Genomic DNA, 25,408 nt, shown 5'->3' with positions numbered 1-25,408 from the left:
CTGGCAGGGTCCTGAGGGCTGGGGTCCTGACACATGGACAGCGGGGAGGGGCCCAGAGCAGACGCGAGGTGACAGGAGAGACAGAGGACGGTGGAGGCAATCACATTGGCCGGAGGGGCCCCTCCTGGTGGTCAGCCTGCAGCCACACCTGCACGTCACGGGGTGCGCCCTGTGGGCGTGTGCGCGCGTGTGGGTGTGCACACGCCTGTGCGGGTGTGCACCCGTGCGGGTGTGTGCACACGTGTGCTCTGCCTGCCCTTGCACTTGAGACAGAGGGGCAGCGCCCACCTCCAGGGAGAGACTCCTCTGCTTCTGCTTCCGTCTCCCCATCCCACACCCTCGCCCCATCTGGCAGCAGGGAATTATTTATTTTCTGGGAAAATATGACAGAACCCCTGCCACCTGGCTCCTCAGTCCTGATTCACTGCTGTGGGGCCAACTGGGAGGGTCCCTCGGCACTGGCAGGGCAAAGCCCCCGTGGTCAGGCCCACCCCAGACCCCTTCACAGCCTCCAAAGACTAACTCAGGAGATGGCTGGGGCTGTTAATCTCATTTGTGTACTTAGTGAAATCACCATCTAACAAGGGAGCAGCCGGGATCGGAGAAGGTTGCCAGCACACCACTGTCCCTCCGGCCCCCAGTGGCTGCTCTTCGGCAAGTGGGGAAGGGTCTCTGACATCCAGCCCCGCCCCTCCAGGCTAGAATTCACAGTGAGTCTACTATGCACCAGGCCCACGACAGCCCTAAAGGCAGAAAATGTTCTCACCCATTTAACAGACGGGAAAACGGAGGCTCTGAAGCAGCTCACCATGGCCATTCAGGGTCGAGCCTGAGCACCGTCTTCCGCTGTAGAAATTCCCTCTCCCCAGAATAATGTCCATCCCAATCAGGCTGTGCCTCCCTGCGGGCTGGGTGGCCCAGAAGCCCAGCAGGGCCCGGGGCTGGGCTAGCTTCCAGTGTGAGGCCAAAGCAGGCCCTCCCGCCCAGACCGGCCGCCGGGCCGCGGGAGCCTCCCGCTCACCTCGTCCGCTAGGACTGCAGCCGGCGCTACAGCCCGGAATCGAATTTCGCCCCTAATGAACTGCTCTGCCTGCAGGACACGCTGCCACTTCCAATCTCCGGTAGCGACGGAGCCCGGACTGCTGACGGCTGCTCCAGGCGTAAACCAGATGTGAAAAATCACTTTGAGGTCCCGCCAGCGTTGGAGGGAGGCCAAGGCCGCACTCCTGAGACCCCTCGTCTGGAGCCAAGTCTCACCCGTGGGCGTGGCCTGCCCCCAGCCCACCTGAGCCTGCTAATCAGAGAACGGAGGCTTCTTGGTGGCACCTACCTGCACCTAAGGCTGGGGAGGTGATGGAGGTGCGACGAATGCCTCAACTCAGGAAGTCCCAGACCTCAGAAGGTCCGGCTCTTGGCCCGGCACTTGAGTCCCCCATAAACAGCCTTGGCCTGCCCAGGCCCCACCCCCACCTCACTGCACCCATCCACCGACTGGCGCCCGTGGCCACCCCACAGCCACACCTTTCACACTAATGCCCCTTCCTCTCCCGACACCCAGGTGGACCCCTTGAAGCCCCCCACTGGCCAGTGACCCCAGGATGGCCAGGGTCCCTCCAAGGTCTCTCTGGACAGGGGGCCATGCAGGTCAGAGGGGCCTCTCCCTGAGCCTCCCTGAGCCTCGCCCCCTAGTCATCCACCCATCAGAAGCCCCAAGTTCACAGGGGCCCCCAGCCCCCCTTTTGCCCACTGCAGACCTTGCCCCCCTCCCCAAGAGAGCCAGCATCCTGGTGAAGCGCCAGGTGCTCCAGGACTGGGAGGTGTGCAAAGGGACTGAACCCAAGGGGCCCGGGCAGGAGGCCCGCTGGCTCAGCACACAATAAAGGCCATTTCCCCAGGTGCCTCCTGCTCGATCCTGGGAGACCGGGGTAATTACCACCTGGCTCACGCGAGCACACCAGAGGGGCTCCCCCCACCCCACACCCCGCCCACACAGGGGCTGCGCCGCAGTCTCTACTTTGCACTCCTGGGTCTCCTCTGCCTCCCCAACCCCACCCTTCTCATAGACGATTGTGACCTCCTCCAGGCTCACAGCCTCCGGTCAGAACCCTTCTAGGTGTCTCCCTTCCTCCAAAGACCTCATCTTGGCCCTTCCATCTGATGCACCCCGTGTCCCGTGTCCACCGTGCCCCACTGCAAACACCTGCCACCCCCACCAGAGACCATAGGAAGTGTGCTTCGCTCCCCTTTTGTCTATTTCTCAGCTTCCGCAAGCCAGCTTCCCTGCCCCAGGGCCTTTGCACACACTCCTCTTACTGCCTGGAGTTCTTTCCTGCTTGCACATCCACCATAGGGCTGCCTCCTCCTTGTCCTCAGGTTTCTGACAGGCTGCCCAGCCTTCCTACACTGGTACCCTCTAAGCAGGGGTCCATTCATTTCCTCTCCTGCTCTCTCTGCTGGCCCCCGAGTACACAGTCAGAACCCACACACAGGGGTGGCATGTGCATCCTGACGCATGACAGCCAAGATGGCCCTCGTGAGGTCAGATCCAACTGGAGAGCAGCCCCCGGCCCCATTCAGACAAGGCTCAGTGGTGCATCCTGAGCAGTCTCTAAACACCACTGGAAAGAACTGGAAAGAAGGGGCCCACGGGTAGGAGGCCTGTGTCCTAGAGGGACCCAGAGAGCTTCCAAAGGCAGAGCATGGGGGTCCTGAGACCAGGAGGGGCTTGGCCCTGTCTCAGGAGCCTGGCCACACAGGAACCCACAACAGGGTAGATGTGGCTCACTTCCAGCAAGGCCACACCCCAGAGGAGATGACGGAGGTAACTCGTGCCCATCCATACAATCACAGGGGAGCCTCGTGCAGGATGAGGAGGGTTCCTCTGAGGCAGCCAGCGCTGCTGTGGATGTGAGCTCTGGGGTCAGGACACAGCAGAACTGTCATCTGCTGAGAAGACATCACCTTTTGGGGAGAAGGTGCTCAGCAGTGGGATCAGTTAGGACCACGCCCCACAAAACATCCCACATTCCCTACATGAGCACAGGAACCAACAGACCTGCCTCCCTGCCCCACTGCCCCCTGACGTTGATGGGACAGCCAGGCCTGCCTCCCCCAGGGTCAGTCTCCCCCAGACTCTTCCTGAAGAGCCTCCAACTGGCTCTTGGGCTGGCCCATCCCCTGTGCTCCCACAGCTCACAGCTCTGGCATACTGGTCCCCTAAAATCATCCCTAGCGAGTGTTTTCTTGGACTCCACTCACATGCCTCCAAGTGACAGGAGGCTCACCCACAGGCAGAACCCCTTTTTAACATGCCCCCTCCTTGGTCCCAGTCCTCCCCCAGGCATGTGCGTGGGGTCCATTCTCCAGGCCAGCACCCACAGCCACTGTCTCCTCCCAAGCTATAAGCCACCGAGGGCACAAGGTGAGGGGAGTCAGGGACAGGGCCACCTTGTTACCCAGGGAGCACCAGGAGCTCTTATGACAGAGACAAAGCCCAGTGCTCGCCAAACAGGCACATGTAATTCCACAGGGAAACTTCACAATATGTCGTTAGCGTGGAAAAGGACTAGAGAAGTCTGAATCTTATCTCGTTTAAAAAACGCATAGGATGGGCACAGATGCCTGAAAATAAATCAGGTGACACAAACGTTCTTCCCCTGTTTGACTGTATCTCCCCAGCTCCCCACGAGGGGCGTGTATTATTTCTGTCATCAGCAAAGACGACAGACCATACCCAATGGTTTAAGAAGCTGCTGGCGCCCCTCACTCAGGTAGGGTTGAAACACCTGCTTTCTGTCCATGCCACATTCATTCAGCTTTCGGCTAGTTAAACCACACGTGCCTCAGACATGCAGGCAAGAATGCTAACTGGGAAGAAAGGATCGCTGGGAGCACAAGCTAAATCTGGAGATGCAAGCAAGTGGTCCAGGTGAAAAGGGCTGGTGCTTGTGCAGCCTCCCCAGCCCCTTCCCCAGCACCAGCCAAGGGGCCAAGGGGCCCCTCACGCCCCATGGGCCTTGGCTGGTGCCCATGAAGGGCCAGGGCCGTGGGCTCCTGTTCAGCACCATGGCCAGCACCCTGGCCAGCACCCTGGCCAGCACCCTCTCCTGCCCACAGGCCTGGGGTAGGCCAAGGGAAACCCATCTGCCTTCTTCTTAATCCCATCCGGGACCTAAGCTCCAAAATGCTCCCCTGCTCTGCCCTTGTGCACGTGATGAACAGCACACTGGGTCAGGCCCTGCCCTCCTGAGAGAGGCTCACTGAGGCTCTGTCTGTGGGTAAACAAACTCCCATGGGCCCAGCAGGCTCCTGGGGCAAGCTGTCGGCTGCTGGGCCAGAATCGGCAGTTCCACATCCTCTCCCAGTGAACTGGCTTCTCTCTGCACCTCCCGCAGCTTGTCACCACCTCCCCACAAACCTGGGGTCCCAGGAGAAACTGGCCTTTTCCTCCAAACACTTCAAACATTTTTTTCCAAGCCTAAATGGAAAAGCAAACTCAGAAGTTCTAAGCTCTCTAATTCCGTGGACGGAAAGAGCAAAGCATACAAGACCTAGGGGGAAGGAGTGCAGCTAGGCAGGGGACGGCCGCACCCTGCAGGCCACCAGGAACAATCCAGGGGGACGCCCTCTGCGACCGGGCTCACTTGGCACTACCCATCCATCCACTGTTAGCAGCCGACCTGCCACCATCACAGATGATTAAGGAACATCCGGATACACTGTTCCCAATGACTCCCATTAGGACTTTCTGTACATTTACAACATTATTCCAAGTAATCCAAAAAAATTAGAGACCTAATTGTATTCAGGCTAGATAACCAGTAGAGACTAATGACACTCAGCTCTGCAGCACGTCCTGGAGATGAAAGTCAGGCTTAGGGATGACCCGGAACACACCCATCCCCCATCTCCCCCAAGGGGAGCAGCCGTGGCCCCAACCTTCATGGTCTCTGCAAGGAGCCGCCAGGAAAGCCAGGGCCCTGCCCCCCCCCCCCAGCATCCCTTCCCTTCAACCAACCCCAGGTGCTAAGCAGTGGGACCAAGGTTCTGGGCAGCTGGTGGCTGGGGGGGAAGCCAGACCACCCCCCAAGTCAGGTCACCTCTCCCATTTGTGGGGGCTGTTGGAGAAGGCCATGACCTCTTTGACCCAGCACCTGCCAGGCCTGAATCCCGGCTGCCCCACTTACCATCAAGTGGCCTTGAGTCCATGACCACTCACCTGGGGTCCTGACCTCAGCATCTGGGGGCTGACGGACAGCAGGTGTGTGGAGCACCTGAAAACAATCCTGTTCCCACCCCTGCTCATCATCCTGGAGACTTGGGGAAGGGTCAGAGGACCCCCTTTCTGAGACCTGACTGCCCCTGTGACTGAACCCCACAGGAACCAGAGTCCGGGGGGCAAGAGGAAGGGTTAGGTTCAACACCGCACTGGGGCCAGCGTCCCCAAGGGCCACAGTCCCCTCTCTGCAGCAGGAAAGGGTGAGGCTACAGGTGTATGGCAGGGTTGGTGGTGGATTGCTTTAGGGACAAGAGGCTCCTTAATCAGCACTCAGACCCACAGCCAGTGCCCATCAGTGTGACTATACCAGGCCCTTCCTTCCCCACAATGAGTCCCCAGCCTAGTCCCCTTGGGTGCCCCACGAGGACCCATCCTGCCACGCTCAGCAAGACCCTTGCAGAGAAAGCCACACAAACTTACTGAGAGCAAATCATTCTAGGAGCACCTACTCCCCTGGAAATGTGGAGCGGACAGCTGCCCCTGGGCAGCTCAGCCGGAGGGCCCCCAGTCCAGGGACCCTGCGGTCCTCAGGGCCTTCAGCATGACCTAGACCAGCTTCAAGCAATAAAAACTCCAGCCCTCCCAGCCCCCAGCTCCAGACCAGTCCATCTGCTGAACAGCCCGTGGACCCCCTCCCCTCCGACTCTGTGGCCCCGGCTTTTTATTTTTTTTTTATTTATTTTTTTTTTAATTTTTTTTTAACGTTTTTATTTTATTTTTGAGACAGAGAGAGACAGAGCATGAACGGGGGAGGGGCAGAGAGAGAGGGAGACACAGAATCGGAAGCAGGCTCCAGGCTCCGAGCCATCAGCCCAGAGCCCGACGCGGGGCTCGAACTCACGGACCGCGAGATCGTGACCTGAGCCGAAGTCGGACGCTTAACCGACTGAGCCACCCAGGCGCCCCTGGCTTTTTAAATTCACATGAGGAACAGGCTACAGGGAGAGCCATCTCTGCCACTGATGACCCTCTCTGACACGCACGCACCTCCCCAAGAACTACAGAAGGAGAGCAAACTCACTCCGGGGGTTCACCACTGTGCCACCAGCAGCCAGGAAAGCGAGCTGAGAACGAACGGATCAGTGCGACGCATCACCACCGAGAAGGGTGGGGCCCAGCTGCTGAAAGGGGCCCCCGGGGACAAGGACAAATGGGAGTCATTTCCAGAAGCACTGCTTTCTTCAAAACCCTCCCCCCAGCACAGACGACGTTGTTCTCTGGGGACAATCTTAGGTCTGCACGGCCCTCTTCTTCGTACCTAGGACCCAGCTAAGCTGTTCCAGCTTTGCTGGGCAGGGTGGACAGGTGCCACGCAGCCACAACAGGAGGACACACTTCCTCCGGCAGCGACGGCCCGGCACGTCGTCACAAGTGAGGTGCCGTTTTAAGAGGCTGCTGGAGCTGTCAGCACATTGCTGCTGGAAAGCACCACTGGCTCCAGCCTTGCAGAGGAAAGCAGCCATGTCCGCAGCGTCTCCCATGCTCTGGGGACAGCACGGTCGAAGGTGGGCTCAGCCTTGAGGCCCACACACACCTAAGTCACTACATGACTTAGCCGAGGACGGTGGGGGGGCTGGTCAGGACGCCCAGGTGGAAACCAGATGTCCCCGGTGAAGTTCTTTCGGGTCCCAAGAGTCTGCCCGTCCAACCCGCCCGCAACGGTGTTCTTCAAGCCCAAACCATTCTGCCTCCATGTCTGGAGGCTCAGGATGCTGGGGATGTGTGCCATTCGGCTGTGAACAGAAGACGTGTCCCCAGACCCAGGCGGCTGTAGAGCAAGCAACTTCCTTCAGGAAAACAGCAGGTCCCCCTGCAACACACGAGCAAGCGTCTGAAGTGTCAGAGGCCTCACGTTTATGTGCGGGCTCGTTAACAGCAGCCACAAACCTCCTGATCCAGGCCGGCTACTGGCTGATGGCTGAGGACTGGCCGTGGCTGGGCCGAGGGGCAGATGGCTGAGGGCGCTGTCCAGGACATGCTTGCTAACCGTCGTCCACCTGGCTGGCCAGTCTCTATGCAGGACGACGCTTTTCATTTTGCTAAGCCACAACCACGGAGACCTAGCAACAACGGCCACGAGCTTCATGAGCACCACACACATCAAACACCACGCCGAATGATTTGCAGGAGATAAACACGGAGCTCTTAGCCCCCGTTACAGACAAGAAGGCTTGGTCCCGGGATGTCAGTGGAGGCAGGACCCCAGTCGGGTGAGCCTAGAGCTAGTGGTCCCCACCACTCGCCGTCTTTCACAGGAACGTGCCCTCTGGACCATCTCCACTGGCTACAACGTCACGCCATGAATAGTGAGCAGCTAAGTGACACACCCAATAGGAGGAATTGAGACAGCATGACCTCAGCGAGGGCGAACGTGGTGACATCCGCTACCAACGCGCCCCCTGCAACGTCCATCCAGGAACGACCCAACATTTGTACTTGAGAATACTTAAAAAGAGCCACCTGCGAGGTATCCCAGCACCATCACAGTAACAAGACAATGGGCACACACCAGTCACCGGTGTCCCTTATAAGCTCTGTCCCCGAAGGGGAACAGCCTGCAGCCCAGGGCCCATCCGCCATCATGAGCCTTTTAACAGGACGGGTCCTGACGCCCAGACCTGCCTCTGGCCCCACCTGCCCTGTCCAGCCTCGGGCAGATGCTCAGGGGGCACAGAACACGCACTCCATGGGCTTCCCTGTCCCGCACAAAGGTTCAAGCCTCTGAGGGGGTCTCCCCTCCCCTCAGCCAAGACCCCGTTGTCAGTGCCTCCCGTGAAATGTCCCAAGAGCTCAGTCCTCTGGACCTTATATGTTCTACGGGACGGGTAGAAAGCCAGCTCCCAAAGGTAGCCCTGTGGCTCCACTAACAAGGACCCAGAACGTCTGCCGAGTAACGCTCACGCAGAGACCCACAGGGCCTGCCTCGGTCAGGCAGGAGTGCACGTATTAACAAAGATCTGCGGATTAACGTGTTAACTAAAACAAACTGGTAAAACCCAACCTGGAAGCACTCCATCCAGGGGCGCCTGGAGGGCTCAGTCAGTTAAGCATCCGACTCTTGATTTCAGCTCAGGTCATGATCTCGAAATTCATGGGTTCAAGGCCCATGTCAAGCTCTGTGCTGTGAGCACAGAGCCTGCTTGGGATTCTCTCTCTCCCTGTCTCTCTGCCCCTCCCCGACTTGTTCTTCCCCCTCTCTCCCTCTCTCTCTCTCTCTCTCTCTCTCTCTCTAAATAAATAAAAATAAACTTTAAAAAAAGAAAAAAAAGGAACTCCATCCGGACTCAGCCTGTGCCTCCTGGAAGTAATCTGGCTCAGTAACCTGACCTTCTGGGGTTTAAGCTTCGTTAGAAGCAGGGTGGCCCTCCCACCACATGGTGAGCATCTGGGGTCTCAGGGTCCCCAACGCACGGTGGCGCCCATGTCACTAGCCAAGCCGAGCCTCCCTCCTTCTGAGACTTCGGACTTGGAATATTTGACTTGTACGGATTTCTAATAAAACTGAGATTTTTTTTCTGCTTGAATCTGTGAAGCTGTCCAGCACTGAGCCTCCCACCTACCCTATCGCCTTGCAGACCCAAGAATGTGTGTGGAGACTGACCCCGTGTGACAGTAGACAGTGATCAAAAAATGTTATACTGGTACAGAGTGATCTCACTTTCAACGGAGGGTGGGAAGTTCTGCAAAGACGCCCGAGGTCTCCAGGCCAGCGAGGATGGTCTGCTAAGCCCTGGTTTCCCTGGAAACCAGAACTCTCCTGGCATTCCCACCTTTGTGGAAATTTCCATAAGATTCTCCAAGTCCCGGTGGACACTTTCTCCCCAGGCCTATAGAGAGGTCGGCGACTGGAAAGCAGTTGAGAATACAGCCTTCTTCTGGAAACACAGAATGCTCCGTCAGCAGAGGAGGGACCCTGCCACCGCCCCGGGGCCACACTCAACCCCCAAATGCGGTCAGACCAAGGAACAGAGTGGCCAACACTCAGGGTCAAGGCTGAGGGCCAAGGCTCCACCTCCCACCCAGGTGGCCCACCGGTGGCGGATGAGCGGGAGGGGACAGCAGGCGGCCTGTGCGGGCCAACAGTGTGACCCCACTTGGGTTAGCCAAGGCCACGCAGGGGACTGGAGCAAGGCCCTGAGGCCCCGGACCCCAGCCTGCTGCTGGGGGGGGTGGGGGGCAAGAGGTCACACGGGGCCCCACAGCCCCCAGCACCGGCCCCACAGCAGATGCCATCTGAGGACACAGAGGGCTTAGCAGTCGAGCCCAAGAGAAAACAGCTCACAAAAAGTGAGCCAGTCAAGTGAGCCCAGACTTCACGGGCTCAGCCCCGTGGCCGTCACCGGCATTTTCCACCCGGCCTATTTTAAATGCAATTTCATCCTGGCAACTTAAAGTGGCTTTCAGATGTTGGAAAGGTTAAGCAATCTGTACCCCCAAACTCTCATCTCCAAGGCAGAGACCCCTTTCGGCCTGAGTGGGGCAGCTCCGGAACCCTCTCAACCTGGCCTGGCCTCAGTCTCCCCACCAGTGAGAATGGGCACCTCCCAGGCTCCCAGGGACACATCCGAGACCCGCACACTGTAGACACAAAATAAACCCCACCCCCAGCTGCAGCCAGAGAGACCACCCTAAGGAGATCCCCCTGAAGGACTCCCATCGAGCGCGGGGGACACACCCCTGAAAGGTGGCCTAAGCCTTTTCTGTGGCTCACATCCGCTTTGAGAAAGTCATGGAAACTCCAGACCTTCTATCTCGAAAACCCTCTCACACAAAAACGCCCCCACTGTCAGGGTGCACAGAACGTCAGAACCCTGAGGCTCCAGCCTGAGGAGTGAGGAGGGGCAGGCAGTGGGGAGGAGAGGAGGGGGGTGAGGAAAATCTGTGGGCCTCCTGCAGCTGAGTCTGACCCCTTTCCCACCCCACATGCCCAGGTCCTCAACACAGGGCCCCACCCAGTGCTGACAACACGGTCAGGTCCCCGGCAACCTCCCCCTGGACCCATGTGCAGCCTGGGCTGCTCACCCGAATCTGGGTGGGCCGTCACATGGGGCAGGTCAGCCGGGGCCGGCTGTCTATCTCGCTATGAGCAGAGGAAGGGACCCTCCAGGGCCGTCAGGGCTGGGGGGGTGGTGCAAACTGTTTCTGCCCAGGAGGGCCCATACCTCAGCCGGTGTCGGATCCCCCCTGATGCAGGGAAGTCTCCTGTCTCCAGAAGCAGGTCTCAAAAAGCTCACACCAGGAAGGAGTGATGGCCATAGCTCTGGTCCCAGAGACGTGTCTTCGGAGAAAGACCCTTCCACAGACGGAAGAGGGGGAACCTGCCTGAGGCCCACCAAGCCGGGAGGCCACAGGGTGGCCACCCTCCCTCCCCACCTCTGAGAGCCACTGCCCCCAGGGTCCCCTGGGACACCCAGAGGGGCTGGCACACCTCCATCTTCCAGAAGCCAGGCTGTGGTGGCAAGAGGAGAAGAAATGTGGTCCCAGGGGGCTCAGGGCTGCCCCAGGCCCGAGGACTCCTTTCTGGCCGGGACAGACTATATAGGCCTTGTGCCTGCCCTCCACTGGCTTCCCCAGGCCCACTCAGTGCCACACAGGGAAGAGGGGCTTGGACTTCATTTAATTAATAAATCAACAAACCAAATGACGCTCAAATACGGGCCAGTCCTTGTGCCGGGCAAGGGGATGCGAGGGTTGCCGCACCGTCGAGTAACTTGGGCCTCGAGCAGGAGACCAGCACCAGGGTGGGGCTGGGCCCCAAGCACGGGCACAGGGACAGGGGAGAACTCCACACCTGGGGGCCTGGGGGCTGAACAGGAGCTACAAAAGCAGGCAGGAGACACGTCACCATCCGGGGAGAGCCACTGGGCCACCCTGAGAGAGCAGCTCAGGTCCCCGGGGCCCTGGGAACAGGGAGTATGATGCCCATTTCACTGTGGGAAGACTGAGGCCTGCACATTCTGTGACTGCACTCAAGTGTCGCACCCAGCAGCTGCCGAGACCTCTGCTCCCCTCCTGCCAGTGAGCGAGGTGGGGGGGGGGGGAGGGAGGAGGGGAGTGAGGGGTGCTGAGAGAGCTCTGTGCCCTCGGTAGAGAAGCAGGAAGGGGCTGAGCAGGCCGCCTGGGCAGCGAGGACCACTGTCCCCCATGCCCCCACACGCCGCAGGTCTGGACATGCAGGCTCACAGACACCTGAGGTGGACCCCAGCACAGACCCCACAGACACAAGAGCCGCAACCAGACTCAGGCTTCCCTCACGCTCTGCTTTGCTCTGCTCCCCGTTCTGGATGCTGCAGCTTTTAGGGGGCAGGAGGGGCTGGCTGCTTCAGGCCCGGCAGGGAGGAGCCACTCAGGGCTGGAGACGGGGCCACATAGACGGGACCCCCAGGACGTCCTGCCAGCCAGGGACGTGCGGGGCCAAAGCACAGCGCTCGCTCCGGCAGCCGCACCACGGGTCTGGCAGAGGCACCCAGGGGCTGGGGGTGGGCTCTGGCCACATACTGGAGGCCACCTTGGGCCGGGACCGGATGACCAGAGCTGGTCCCACCAGGCGGGGAGGGAGTTGGTGATAGGAGGGCCACTGGTGAGGAGACACAGGGCTCTTCCCAGGATGAACAGCATACCTGAGTACGCCTACATGGGAAGAGCCAGTCCCCTCACTGGGGCCGGTGGCGGGGGGACACTCATGTTGCCAGAACAGCCCCGCCCGTCTGGACTCCCAAGTGGTTCAGCGCTGGGCCTGGAGACGTGCCCGAGGCACCTGCCAGGGCCGTGGTCCCTCCCCAAGACACCCTCCCCTCCAGCATTTCCCTCCCGGGGTGTTCTCCCCCATCCCACGGAGGATCTGTCCAGGGCACACACTCACAGGCACATGGGCACATTCATGGGACACACACGCCTCCCGTCCCGAGGGGGCACATGGAGGTGCTTTCCCAGAATCCGTCCCTCAATCCCATCCCAAAATGCCTCTTTCATACAAAATGGCCGAGTCTCGGTCCCAGTCTAACTGGGATGGCAGAGAGCGCCTGCCTGCTCAGAGACTGTGCATGCCAACGGCCCAGTCCACACACAGCAGCTCCCGCAACACCACACACGTGAACACTCATGTGCGCACAAGGCCGGTCCGAGACCACCGGACCTGACCCAGGAGCCAGGAGTTCCCTGAACAGGGCCTGGGAAACCAAGAGCCCGTTCCTGGGCCAGCAGCACCGCTCCTCCTGGGTGACCACTCTACCAAGGAGGGGCTCCAGAGCCCAGAATGTGCACTGCGTTAGACACATACCTGCCCCTCCAGCCGACAGGGGTCAGGCTGCTGTGTGAGGGGGGGGGAGGGGGGGGGTCCAGGCTGGGCCAAGGAGAAGGGCAGGAACCGCGGGGCAAGACAGACCACAACCCTCAGCCTAGAGCTGGGACAGGGAGGTAATATTTGGACACCCCTCCTCCCCATTTCAGCAGCCCTGAGGCTCACCCTAGCTGGAGAGTGAGCGGCTTGGGGGTTGAGGAACAGTAGGCCAGCCCCTTCCCCCAGCCCCTTGCCCCCTTCCTTGGGGGAGTCTAGGCCAGAGGGGGCCTCCAGGAGTCCAGATCCAGGGGCAGGACCGGCAGCGCCACCCTCCCTCCCGGCTGGCCCTTTGTTCAGCGCAGCGGCCGTGGGGAGGGGCCTCGGGCCGAGGAAGGGAGGCTGGGGCGCCGCACATCTCCCCATCCTGCGGGGGAGGGGCTGATGAAACCCAACCAGGCCGCTGGCGGTAGGGGGATGGCTCCCCCACACCCGCCTGAACGCCCGGGCCCCAGAACTCCTTCCAAATCGCACTACCGTCTCCGCCCTTCGCTTTAGCCAGGGAACGCGGTCCCCCGGCTCAGAGCACGGCACCGGCGTGACCGACACGGGCGCTCGGACACACAGAGGCCCCCCCCACCGCCCCGCGCCCCCCCGCCGGCGTGCACTCATACAGAGCCCCCCCCCACCGCCGTGCGCCCCGCGACCCCGCCGGCGCTCACTCACACATAGGCCCCCCACGCTGCCCCGCGACCCCGCGTCCGCGTCCCCCGCGACCCCCGCCGGCGCGCACTCACCCGCAGAGCCCCCCACCGCCCGAGCCCCCCGCTGGCGCGCGCTCACCTGCAGACCCCCCACCGCCCCCCGCCGGCGCGCACTCACCCGTAGGCCCCCCCACCACCCTCCGCGGGTGCGCACTCACCCGTGGGCCCCCCACCGCCCCTCTCGCCCCCCGCCGGCGCGCACTCACCCGTAGACCCCCCCCCCCCACCGCCCCTCGCGCCCCCAGCCGGCGCCACTCACACGTAGGCGTGGTAGACGAACGCCCAGCCGCGCGGCCGCTCCAGCACGTTGTAGAGGAAATTCTGCAGCTTGCGGTAGAAGGCGTTGCGCTTGGGGGGCTTCCCGGCGCCCGCGCCTCCCGCGCGCGGCTTGCTGAGGATGCTGCCGCGCTTGGGGGCCTCGGAGCCGGCGATGAGCAGCGCGCCGTCCCGGGTGGAGTCGGGCGCGCCGGGGTCCAACCCCACGAAGCCCACCTTGAGCTTCTTCTCCCCGCTCGGGCCGGGGTACACGCCGCCGTTGCGCGACTTCTGCACCATGGTGCCGGGCGGCGCCCCGGCGGGCGCGGGCTCAGCGGGCGAGGCGCGCGGGGGGCGGCGCGGGCCCGAGCCCAGGCCCCCGGCCCGGGAGCCGCATGGCCGAGGCGGCGGCGGCGGCGGCTCCGCGCTCCTGCCGGCCCGGGCCGCGCGCCGGGGACGCTGCGGCCGCCTGGCTCCGCCCGCCGCCTCGCCCCGCCCCCGTTAACCCCCGCGACGCCGCGCCGGCCGCGGGAGGGGAGGGGGGAGGGGACCCGGCTGCTCCAGGCGTCTGGCCGCCCCGGGCCGCCTGGCCCCGCTCCCGCGGCCCGGTGTGCCCTGACGAGGGAATCCGGCCCCCTGGTCGTTCCCTGGCCAGACAAGCGCGCCGCCTGAGCGGCCCCCAGCTCTCCGTGGATCGGAGCGCCTGGCCCCAGTCGGATTCTTACCAGCTGGGCCCCTGGAATGGACGCCTGGGAGCAGGACGGAGGGACGCCCAGGACGGAGAGACAGGCACCGGCTCTTGCCGGACCCTCCGTGAAGGCCCAGCCCACTAGGAACTTATGCTCTTGGCCTCTAGGTGGGCCAGGCATGAAGACCCCTTAGACGCAGGTCCCCTGAGTGTACAGGGAGGCATCTGGAGACACTTCCCAAGAGGTTACCTGAACTGGGCTTTGGAGAAGGAGTCCTGAAGGGAGGCAGCAGGGGAAAGGCGAGGAGGGTTTGCAGAGGCCCCTGCAGCAGGAAGAGGGGCAAAGGTGGTCAGAGAGGTGAGACCTGAGACACTTGCCCCTGGGGGGCCTGGGCTTTCTAAGGCAGACCCCAGAAAGGGCCCGCGGCAGGGGGGTGGCCGGTGGGCCCCAGGGCAAGACACAGGCCGGAGGCCAATGGGGAAACGGATGCCACAGTCCAGGAGGGAAGGTTCTGGACACCAGATGGCACGGAGTCCTCCTGAGGGCAGTTGGCAGAGGTTGCCTCCTACAGCCAGGGAGCCAGGGTGTCCTGGGGGGGAGGGGTCTTTCTAGAACCTGCTTCTGGGAAGCCAAAGGACCCATGCTTCAGCCACTTAGAGGCCCCGGTGCACTCCATGCTGACAGTCCTCACCGTGTCCCCCCCGGAGCCTCCCTCTGTCCCCCGTGGGTGGTGTTGGCCGCAGGTGCCTCTCCCGACTGCAACCAGCCTCTCCCCACATTTGCCCGGCACCGAGGGGTCCACTGAGAAAGGCCCTGTGCTGAACCACCCTCACCAGTTACTAGGCTCACAAGCCAGCACGCTCTACCGCACCGGGTCCGCTGTGTCGTTTGCCCCTTTCTTTCTCTTTTTTTTTTTTTTAACATTTTTATTTATTTTTGAGACAGGGAGAGACAGAACATGAACAGGGGAGGGTCAGAGAGAGGGAGACACAGAATCTGAAACAGGCTGCAGGCTCTGAGCTGTCAGCCCAGAGCCCGACGCGGGGCTCGAACTCACGGACCGCGAGATCATGACCTGAGCCGAAGTCAGCCGCTTAACCGACTGAGCCACCCAGGCGCCCCTGCCCCTTTCTTTCTATAGCTTTCTATATTCAGCGGAAAACAGAATGGTCAATGCAGGCACAGTGCTCATTTGTAAGTCATCTAGAATGTTGGGGATGGAGTGCCACTTAGGCCCCACATACACCTGTGCACACAGGTGTGTCCCAGGGACCACACTCTTGACCCCTACCTCCCTGCCCCTCGCTCATTAGCTACGACCAGCCAGCATGTCCCCAAATGGCTGCAGTTTTCTTGAGTATGTGTACCATCGCTGAGGTCAAGCGCAGGAAGGGGGACCCACCTGGTCACTTCAAGGGGAAGACAATGGCCTAGATCGCAAAAGGAAAGAAGCTACCGAGACTGGCCCTGCTGCTCAGACTCTGAGCAGCCCTCGTTCCCCCTCATCCTGTTAAGAGGAAGCCCTGGTTTGTGGGGTGCCACGTATGCTGGGCATGGCCTTTCCTCGGGGAGCCCCTTGTCAGGGTTCGATGTGAGAGTGAAGTGGATCCGTGGTTAGGGTCGTTTCGCAGAGGATGAAGCAGCGACTCCCAGGTATCGTTTTTGCAGACGCATGAGCATCGAGTGGGAGCAAAGTCTGTGCCGTCTGGCATCCAGGACAAGACGTGGGTCTAAGCGTCTACCTTAGAAAGGTGTTTGGTGCTGTTACACCCTGGACACAGGCGAACCACATTTTTAAACGCTATTTCTACTGTTGCGTGACATCGTTTGATAGCGGTGAGACCCCAGACCCCTCCTTGGACGCTAGGTGTCTGCTTTACTCATCACCTGCAAGCATTTTTTTAAAAAGGTGTTCCTAGCATTTCTGTTTGTCCAAGTTGTTCACCCATACCCCACCGCGTGCGCACAGACTTCTCTCCTCCGTGACGGTTCCCACCAGGTGACCCGACGTTGTTCCCTGTTGTAGGTGGACTCGGTGAAGCTGACCTGGAGACATCGGTTCCCAGCCTACATCACCAACTTGGTCTCCATTGTCTTCGTGGTAAGTTCCGGAAGGCTAAGGCGGGAGAGATCAGGGAGGCCCACAGGGAGAGTTGTGTGCTCGCCGAGACCAGAGTCAGGCGTCAACGTGACATTTGTTCTCATCCCAGAGTGTAGGGTGCCCCGAAGGTGGGAGGGGACCAGGATTCCGCAGAGACCCCAAGGGGACCCACATGCCCCAGGTTGCCTTCACAGTCCCCTGGGGGAGGCCCCTGCAGCAGGAGCACCGACAGCCAGGCTGGAGGGGAGGCTGCCGGGGACGCACAAGCCCACTGTTCTCTTGCACACGCAGCTTTGCCTCGACCCTCAGGGGCTGTGGCGCGTGAAGCCCACCTCAAGGCATGAAGATCTTTGCTTCCTCTGTTTAGGATGTCCTTTCAGTGAGCTGGCTCATTGAACATGTATGCTTTCAGTGTTGTGCCACGTACAAGGATTGCATTGTCGGCAACCTGGTCAACAGTGCCCTCCACCCCTGCAGCCCAGGGAAGCAGTTCGTTGAAAATGCTAAGTTGGGGTGAATTCCATACAAGAGACAGGAATTTCATTTATTTAAAAATAGATGGGAAAGACTTTCAGGCTCAAGCCATCTTTGCCAAAACTGCACTGTGGGATCCAGAAAAGAGAAGTGGAAAAATCCAGATGCACACAGCACCCAGCTCGGGTCCGGAGGGACCTTTCACCAGGACGCGGGCGGGAGACTGTGCTGTGCGCTGTCTTTTCAGCACCTCCAGCTCCGGTCACTCCCCCCAGAACCTAGGGCCTAGCACCCTGCTCCTGGCTCTCCTCTCGGTTCCTCCTCCTGTCCCCACATCACTGGCTACACCAAGCAGCCAAGATCGGACTCCTGAGCTGAGAAACGAACATTGGCCACCGTTGCCATCTTACGGAAGGACAGCTCCGAGTTCTCACAAGTCCCCACCTTCCCCCAAAGCGCTCTTGCATGTTCCCTTCCGATCAGGGACTCACCACACGCGGCTGTGACCCCACTTCCCAGCCTGGCACCCCTGCCTTTGTGTGTGTCCTGCCATGTCCCCCAGAGACCGGCACAGGGTCCACAATGTGTGGACGGTACATATCACAGCTGCCGCTGGTGCAGGCCAAATCAAAGCACATCTGGATGATACCCTCCGTGGAAAAGCTACATGGTGACTCTTCCCACAGTGGTCAGGACAGGGAGTGGGCTTGGCATTTCCTGGAATGCAGTCCTGGGAAGTCACGACCCTGGTCTCACAGACAACACGGGACAGCGGGTCCAGAAGACATCAGAGTGCAGGGGAAGTGAGTCTAGAAGGAACAGGCTTCCACTGGCTGCTTGTCCTGGCCGAGGGAGGTCAGCGGTGAGGCTGCACTGGCCCTTCCGTGGTAGAGTAGGGGCTGCTCTGTCACCCTGCCTGTGGGGGCCCTTCTAGTACAGCCCCAGCCTGATGCTCTGTTGACAGACAAGATATTTATGCCCAGGTGTCTGGAGACACTTGAGTTCCGTGGGCCAGTGACCATGGGGACACTGGGGACAGACATTGAAAATCAGACTTCCGTGTACCCACCCGCCTCCTCCCAGTAGAGGAGGACCAAGCTCCTTCCCCAATCGCGGTGCCTTCAGGAAAACAGATGATCCTGGCGGAGGCCCAGAGAGGACACTCCACCAGGCCAAGAAACAAGACTTAATTTGGGGAAATGAGAAGAGACAGGCTCTCAATCTCCTAACCTGGGTCAGAGCTGTTGTCTTAATTCTGTAATTTGGACAACAGGAAGTGCCTACCCGACAGAAAGTCCCAGCCCTCCCCTCCGGGGAATTTTCCATCATTAGGAGGAGGAAGGGCTGAATTTATCCAGTTCATGGGGGAGCAGGACAATAAGGAAAAGATTCAATACGAAAGCATTGATTTTTTTTGAAACATCTCACACTAAAGTCAATGGAAATTTAACGTATAGGTTTTTTTTCAAGGATCAGAGCCCCCAGAAAGCTTCCCCAGCCCCCAGCAGAACAGCTAATCATATGAGGGCTGATTGGTATTTATCAGCCACAGGCCCTTCCTTGCACCAGGAGCCTGTGGTCGCCTGTGACAGTGGAAATGGGCTGGGGAGTGGAGGTGGATCTGGACAAGGTTCTGGGCCTTCAAGGGAACCCCCTGCTCGCGGCCCCACGCCCTCCCACCCCCTTGCCCCCCTCTCCAGGAGGGAACACGGAACACACAGGGTGGCGGTTGGGAGGGGTAACCCCTGGCCTGACCTCTGCCGCAGCTGCCGGCACAGGGAGGTCTCTGGGCATCTTCTCTGGGAGGCCCTGCTTACGGGTCTTCCCTGAAGTGGACCCCCGCCCTTCTTCTCAGTTCTGGTTCCCCAGAGTGGTAGGAAGCCGTGTCACGTGTTTGCTGCCTCCTGTTCATCTCCCCACTGGACAGGCAGTACACATACTCACAGCCCCCTGCACACACCCACAGCCCAGTGCATACACTCACAGCCCCCTGCACACACTCACAGCCCCCTGCACACACTCACAGCCCACAGAAGCTGTTCATCAACATTCTGTGAATGGCAGTCACTTTGTTCTAGGGCTGGACATCGCTTGGAGCCTCGAGCCAGGATGTGCCCTTGATGACTGCAGCCTGGGGCTTGCGTGGCTCAGGGGCTGCTGGGGTAGACCATGGAGGACATGGGCAGCTGGAGCTCAACGCCATGGAGACTGGCTCCCTGCCATCAGAGTGGTCAGCTCCCCCACACACAGGCTATCAGCATCTGGGCCCTGGCTGCCCGCCCACTGCTGGCCTGGGCTCATTCGAGTGCCCTGCCTGCTTGGCCAGATGTCCAGTAGGCTTTGGACAGAGCCATCTAACCTGGGGCAGAACCCATGGGCTGTCAGAGGCCTTCACCCACCCCTTCACCCAGCACAAGGTCACCACCAAGCCAAGCTAGGAGGAAGGGACAAAAAGGCTGGACTCTCCAGCCAGCAGACCGGCGACACGTCAGCCCAGACAGAGCTGGAGTCCTTGGCCAGCACCAAGGGCTCTGCTGGGGTGGCCCCTGATGACCCACTCTGCTAGCAGCACCAGGCTGCGCCCCAACACCAGGCTGCGTCCCGTAGCATCACGGAGGCAGGGTGTTGTTGCTGCAGAGGGCAGCACTGAGATGGCCCGGTGAGCTCATCTGAGCCCTGAGACCTTGGGCAGACCAGGTAAGCGAGCTGGCAGGGCCCTGGCTCCCTCACTGGTCAGGCGGAGAGAAATGGCTCCCACCTGGTGGGGCTGCGGGGGCACTGAATGGAGCAGAGCAGCACAGTGCCCTGAGCAGCGTCGGCTGAGTGGTGTCCCGGGTCTGTGTGTGTGTGGGGAGGGGGGGCAGGAGGTGCCCCAGCAGCCCCGGTTCCCCACTTGGAGGCTCCCTCTCCCCTCATTTCTTACAGACCTCCACACACAGGCTGCAGTTGAAGAAAGTGCTCCATCCTTCCTCCCAGCTCAGGCGTGCTGACCCCATCCCTTCCTGACGTCCTACCCACAGAGATGAGATCCATCAGGCCAGTCGCTGTCCCCTAGGGGTGGTCTCTCTCCCCTAGGGGTGGTCTCGTTCCCCGGAGACACCTTTGTCTAACATGCCTGGGGCAGGTGTTACTGGCCCCTCCTACAAGGCACAGAAAAGCCCTCCCACCGCCGCAACAGAGAATTATCTACCCCCGGATGTCAATAGTGCTGAGGTCAAGACACCGTGATTTAGGTTAACAGGGTCTTCTCTTAAAATGCAAATATTTCTGGTAAGTTAACCATCCACACCTTAGCATAAAATAGTGCAAATACGTGGATTTTTCTCCCTAAGGCTCCTAACAATACCCAAGCCAAGCGATGAGCATTTTCATGGGAAAGGAGGCAGGAATCTGGGAGGGGTTGGAAAGGAGGGCGCCGCGCCAAGGGCTTTGGGCAGGCGAGCATCTGTGTGAGGGTCCACACAGGTCGGGCTCATCATCAGCTCGTGGTCAGAGCGTAACACAGTAGCCCCGCACCTTCCACGATGCTTTTTTCTAGCTTGATGACAAAACACTGCGACTCTCTCCCCATCACAGAACAATGGAGTCTTTGCAGTTTCATAGTTCGGAGGCTTAATTTACATGTGTGGCTTTGGGCAAGTTGCTGAACCTCTCTGTACCACAGTTCCTCAGCCTGTAAATGGGGCCTAATAACAGTACATACATCGCAGGGTTGTTACGACAGTGAGATGAGTTAAGGTTTGTAAGGCATTTAGACCGTGCCTGGCACGAGGGAGACTTCTACAAGCATCAAAGGAAACACAAATGAATCCATCCCAGGGCCGGCTCTGAGCGCATTGAACTTACAACGTGTACTGCCTTCCTCCGCCAAGATGAAGACCGTGGGTGTCGGGAGACACACAGAGTGAAGACAGGGAGGAGAGAGGGCACCCAAGGCACCCAACGTCCCGGGAGCACCCCCACCCCAGCGGAGACGGCCGCAGCCTTCCGGGAAAGCTGGGGGACACGGGAGAGCCATTTTACCCAGACGGCAGCCCTAAGGGTGCAGACAGCGGCTGTGCGGGCCCCACCCGCTCTGGGGAGCAAGAGGTTTGCCCAAAGGCCAGGAGGTGAACGGAGACATCTTACAGCCCCCCACCACGGGACCCCTCTGCTCCACCTCCCCTCCCTCCGCGTGCCCCCGGCTCCCCGTTTGGTTCAGCGCTGCCCTACACCGTGCAGGCAGCTGAGCCCTGGAACCCAGGGGCCCCGGCCCGCCTGACGGGCGCAGTTTCAAGTGGCGGCTGGCAGTCGCCAGATCCCGGGGTGGGCTCTCCGGGCCAGGCACCCCACCAGGGCCATCGGGCACTGTGTGCCAGCCCACAGCCCCCAAGCCCCCTCCTGGGAGCAAAGCTCACCTTCCAACCAGAGCTGCCAGCATCGACCCCTCCGAGCATCTTCAGGGCCACAGCCCAGAGACTGACTGGCACTCGCCCTCACTGACCCCTCCGGGCCCACCCACTCTGCCCAAGGTGGACACAGGATAAGGAGAACCCAGATGCCGCCACCTCCCCCAACCCTGGCTCTGGCCCCCACTCAGACCCAGTCCGGGCCCAGACCCTGCTGTGATGAGGCTGATTGGGCCTCCTTGCCGGCCGCCGCCACGGCCCGACTCCCGGCCCACGAGCCCGTGTCTGGGCTGGTCTTGACTCGAGGCCCCCTCCACCCTCTTTCACCTCCTCCCCCGCTGACCCCCACGGGGAGACACCGGGAGCAGCACGTGAGGCCAGGAAAGGAGCCGGCGCCCTGAATCTCCTACTGACACCGTGCTCCGCTCCCACGGACTCACCCCAGCGGCGTTGAGAGCAACCGAGACATCGTACCCCTGACGGTGCGCCCGCCCCCGCTAGCTTCTCCCCGCAGGGCTATGGGACAGAGAGGACTGCCGGCAAGGCCTGGACCCGGCCTCCCACAGATGCCTCCCAGGAGCTCAGCTCTGACTCCGCAGCCTGCCAGCGGCACAGGAAGGGCCGGGACACGCGCTCGTGCGTGCACGCACATCACCTACACCCTCAGGCACTTGCACACACACGTGCGCACGCACACCGCACCAGCTCCCGAGGGCTCCGCGACGCCCACCGAGTTCTCCCCACACCCCACGGAGCCACACACGGATGCGCAGAGGTCCACATCCGGGTCACGCACAGGAACGCAGAGCCCACACTGGGAACGCGCCAGGGGCACTCCCGTGGTCCCAGTCTGAGCCACACTAGGGCACCCAGGAGGGGACTCACCCACGGCCACCCACAAGACGGTGGCTCTCTTGTGAGGAACCCCAAAATCCCATTGTTGGGTCTGAAACTGCTGCTCAGACCCAAAACTGTCACTGCCAGGGCTACCCTGGACCCCGGGAGACGGTGAGAACACGCTTTCTGCTTTGAGGGGAGGGCGCCAGGAGCCCCGGGCAGACAAGGGCAGGAGACAGATCAGATCTGGCCAGCTCAGCAGGACCCCACAGACTCATGAATTTTTCAGAGGCACCCAAAGTGAAGAGCGAAGCTGCCAGTGGGGTCCCGGGGGTCCTGCTTTAAATTATTCACAGCCGAGCAAGGGTGGTAGCATCTGGCCCCAAGGCCCCGACTTCAGGTGTAGCCTCCCTGAGCCCAGGCCGGAGCCAGCCCTGTGGCCGGCAGGCAGGGCACCTCCCTGGGCCTCCACATCTTCCTCGGCAGCCCAGGCACACGAGCCCTTTGTGAGTGCCACTCCGTGTCCCCGGCTTGGTCCCCCAGGCCTGAGGTTGTGGCTCCCCCACCCCGGGCGGCACCGTAGGGCTGTGGTGCCCACCCTCCCCCACCCACAACCCCGCCCAGCTGCCCACGGGGCTCCTCAAGCTGACACCCTACCCCCCAAGCCCGGTGGACCCTGCCCCTTACCCTGCTCGGCAGCCCCTGCTTGCGGTAGGAAAGGGCCCCCCCGCCACTGGGGCAAAGGAGGGCCCCCCAGCTCCCTCCACACCCCAAGCCTGCACCCCCACCTGACTCCTGCAGGCCACCGCCACAGCCCCAGCGGCCACTCCGGAGCTGGACAGCAGCAGAGACAGGAGGGGAGCCCGCCGGCCGCACCTGCGAGCACGCACTTAGTGCCGCTCATTCAAACACCTGCTCTGTCCCTGGCGCCTTGCCACCTGCAATGCTACTGAGACCAGGGGCTGTCAAAGTTTCGTCTGGGCCCCTCAGGTCCCAAGAACCTTCTAGAAGGCCCTAGAGGTCGAAACTGCTTCCGTAGTCCTACCAAGACCTTGTCTCTGTCACTACTGTTCTCTCTTATATGTGGAGTTTTCCGGAGGCCGTGACGTGTGATGACACCACACGTTTGTCACTGTGTGACGGGGTGAGAACCGAGGGCCAGAGTGTCACACGAGAGGCTGTGCGAGTCCCCCCACCCCAGCCCTCCCCTGTGACAGGGGCTCATCTCCCTGCAGTGTCTCAAGCCCGAGGTGTGGCCAGTGCCCACCGGACCCCAGAAACCCACCTTCCGAGTGTGGGCGGCTCCAGGAACAGCCTGGGCACTTCCCGCCGTCCTGCTGGCAGAGTGCTGGAGGCAGGGGAGCCCCCTTGCTGGACCCTGGGGAAAATCCCGGGGAGGCGTGCTGCCCCTGTGGAGGCCCAGAGCCACCGCACCCCGCCGGGCTGAGCCCCGGGTTTCTGCCTCCTCCAGCCGCGATCCCCTGCCCGTCCCGTGGGCCATACGCTGAGCCTGGTACCAGGCAGGGGTGCTTCAAGGCCCGGAGCCCTGCCAGGCTCCAGATCCGGGCGCTTGGACCTTCCTGGGCCTGCCTCCATCACCTCACCCGGGGCCAGCAGAGGGGCTGTGAGCACAGACCTCTGGTGGGCAGGACCTGACCTCGTCCCACCTGAAGTGTCTAGGTGACCAGGACTCCCAGAGGGAGCCAGGTGGCGACAGCTTGGGACAGGAGGTCAGGGACCACTACAGACCATGAAGTGCTTTCACCCCAGTGGGGCTTTCTTTCACTCGTACCCTGTCCCCGGCTCACAGCTTTCTTCGACTTGACAGCCTCCTGGAGCAGACAGATTGCAGGGTCAGCGGGTCCCCCACCGGTGGCGGTAGCCTGCATCAGGAGGCACCTGGTCTCCCAAGGTCGCAGACAAAACAGACAGTCCAGTTTGAATCTCAGATAAAGAACAAGGACTTTTCTGGTGTGAATACTGCATACGACATATTAAAGAATTATCCACCGTTTATCTGAAATCCAAATTTGACTGGGTTTCCTGTGTCTGTGTTTTCCTGCTCAGGCCATCTCCCTTGGCGGCCTCCACAGATCAACCCAGACCCTTCCCATGTGGTTTTGCCCCACCAGTGCCACTGCCTGGGACACAGACTGGGAACCGCACTCTGCCTGGCTACTCGGCCCTTCCTTCTCATCACACGCTGTTCATGCGCCTGCCTGAGACCCATGCTCGCTTTGGGACAGGTGGGGACACACAGCGGCCCCTCCGCGGCCCATCTCTCCTGGCTGGCAGCCTCATCCAGTGTGGTGGCCTGCCTGTGCCCCCGCAGGTTTCCCAATCCCTGGAACCTTGATGGGGCCTGTGAGGCCAGAAAGGGTCCTGTGGAAGTGACTAAATCCTGGATCTCAAGATGAGGAGACTAGCCCTGATTATCATGTAAGCCAACTACATGCATCCTTATAAGAGGAGACGGACAGAGATCTGACACACAGAAGGGATGCCACGTGACCATGGGGCAGACATTGGAGGGACGCAGCCACAAGCCAAGCCACTTTTGGAGCCACCGGAAGCTGCAAGAGGTGAGGAACAGACCCTCCCTTAGAGCCTCTGGGGCAAACACAGCCCTGCCAAGGCCTGAATTTTGTCCCACTGTTGGTGACTTTGGCCGGTAAGAGAGGACACCTCTGTCATTTTAAGCCACCAGTTTGAGGTGATTTGTTGCAGTGACCCTAGGAGACTCACGTGGTTAGCCTGCTGCCCACCCTGGAGGGGAAGCCCCCAGCCCATTCCCCACCACAGGCAACGGAGTCTGCACTGTGAGCCTGGGTGACACAGCTGCCCATCCCCACCCCCACCCCGAGCTCCTTCTGCAACACCAACACCGGGCACAGGCTGGGACTCCTTTCCTGGAGCAGGGATGGGGGAGCAGGGGTGGGCCTGCCATCCCCCCCCCCCCCGCCACCCCCAACCTTGATGACCAAAGTCAGGGCTTTCTCTAGGGTTTTGCGCGGCTGGAGCTCCTGGGCGAGGGGAGGGCTCAGCTGAGGAGCCGGGAGCGGGATGTAGGTGGTGGTGCCCCTCCAGCCACAGGTGACTGGCTGGGGAGGGGAGTGAGACGCGGGGGCCAGTGTGCCTGACAATCACTGGTGGGGGAGGAGCCCTCAGCTCTCAGAGACCCTCAAAACAGTCAGCCCCCTTCTGTGGATCCGAAGTGACTGATTGTGCTGGATGCCCCCAGGAGGGCATTCCAAAACTCGCCCCCCTCCGTAGCCAGCCAGACCAGCTGCACTGCGGATCGGGCCTCCAGTACTGGGCCACAGCGTGTGTGGGGACCCCCGCCCCA

The 25,408-nt window shown here is 61.0% G+C and overlaps 1 protein-coding gene and 1 long non-coding RNA gene across 4 annotated transcripts in view; one reads left to right on the top strand and one right to left on the bottom strand.

Annotated features, from left to right (window-relative positions):
• The window catches only part of KCNQ2 (potassium voltage-gated channel subfamily Q member 2), a 51,632-nt gene extending 37,724 nt beyond the window's left edge, over positions 1–13,908 (bottom strand). For both annotated transcript variants that reach the window (XM_042979940.1, XM_042979941.1), the window contains exon 1: positions 13,578–13,908. In XM_042979940.1, coding sequence (XP_042835874.1) covers positions 13,578–13,873 — 296 coding nt within the window. In that variant the 5' untranslated portion in view covers positions 13,874–13,908. The remainder of the gene's footprint in view (positions 1–13,577) is intronic.
• Positions 13,909–14,143: 235 nt separating this feature from the next.
• Positions 14,144–24,155, top strand: LOC122237130. 2 transcript variants are annotated; one of them, XR_006215327.1, is made up of 4 exons: positions 14,144–14,619; positions 16,289–16,363; positions 18,916–19,534; positions 19,763–24,155. It is a non-coding gene; the product is annotated as an uncharacterized LOC122237130 (long non-coding RNA). The 2 variants fall into 2 exon arrangements; XR_006215328.1 differs by lacking the exons at positions 18,916–19,534; positions 19,763–24,155 and adding an exon at positions 16,655–18,243.
• Positions 24,156–25,408: the final 1,253 nt, after the last annotated feature.

The sequence above is a fragment of the Panthera tigris genome, chromosome A3, assembly GCF_018350195.1.
Source record: "Panthera tigris isolate Pti1 chromosome A3, P.tigris_Pti1_mat1.1, whole genome shotgun sequence".
In the NCBI taxonomy this organism is placed as follows: Eukaryota; Metazoa; Chordata; class Mammalia; order Carnivora; family Felidae; genus Panthera; species Panthera tigris.
This window is presented reverse-complemented; position numbering and strand designations above follow the sequence as displayed.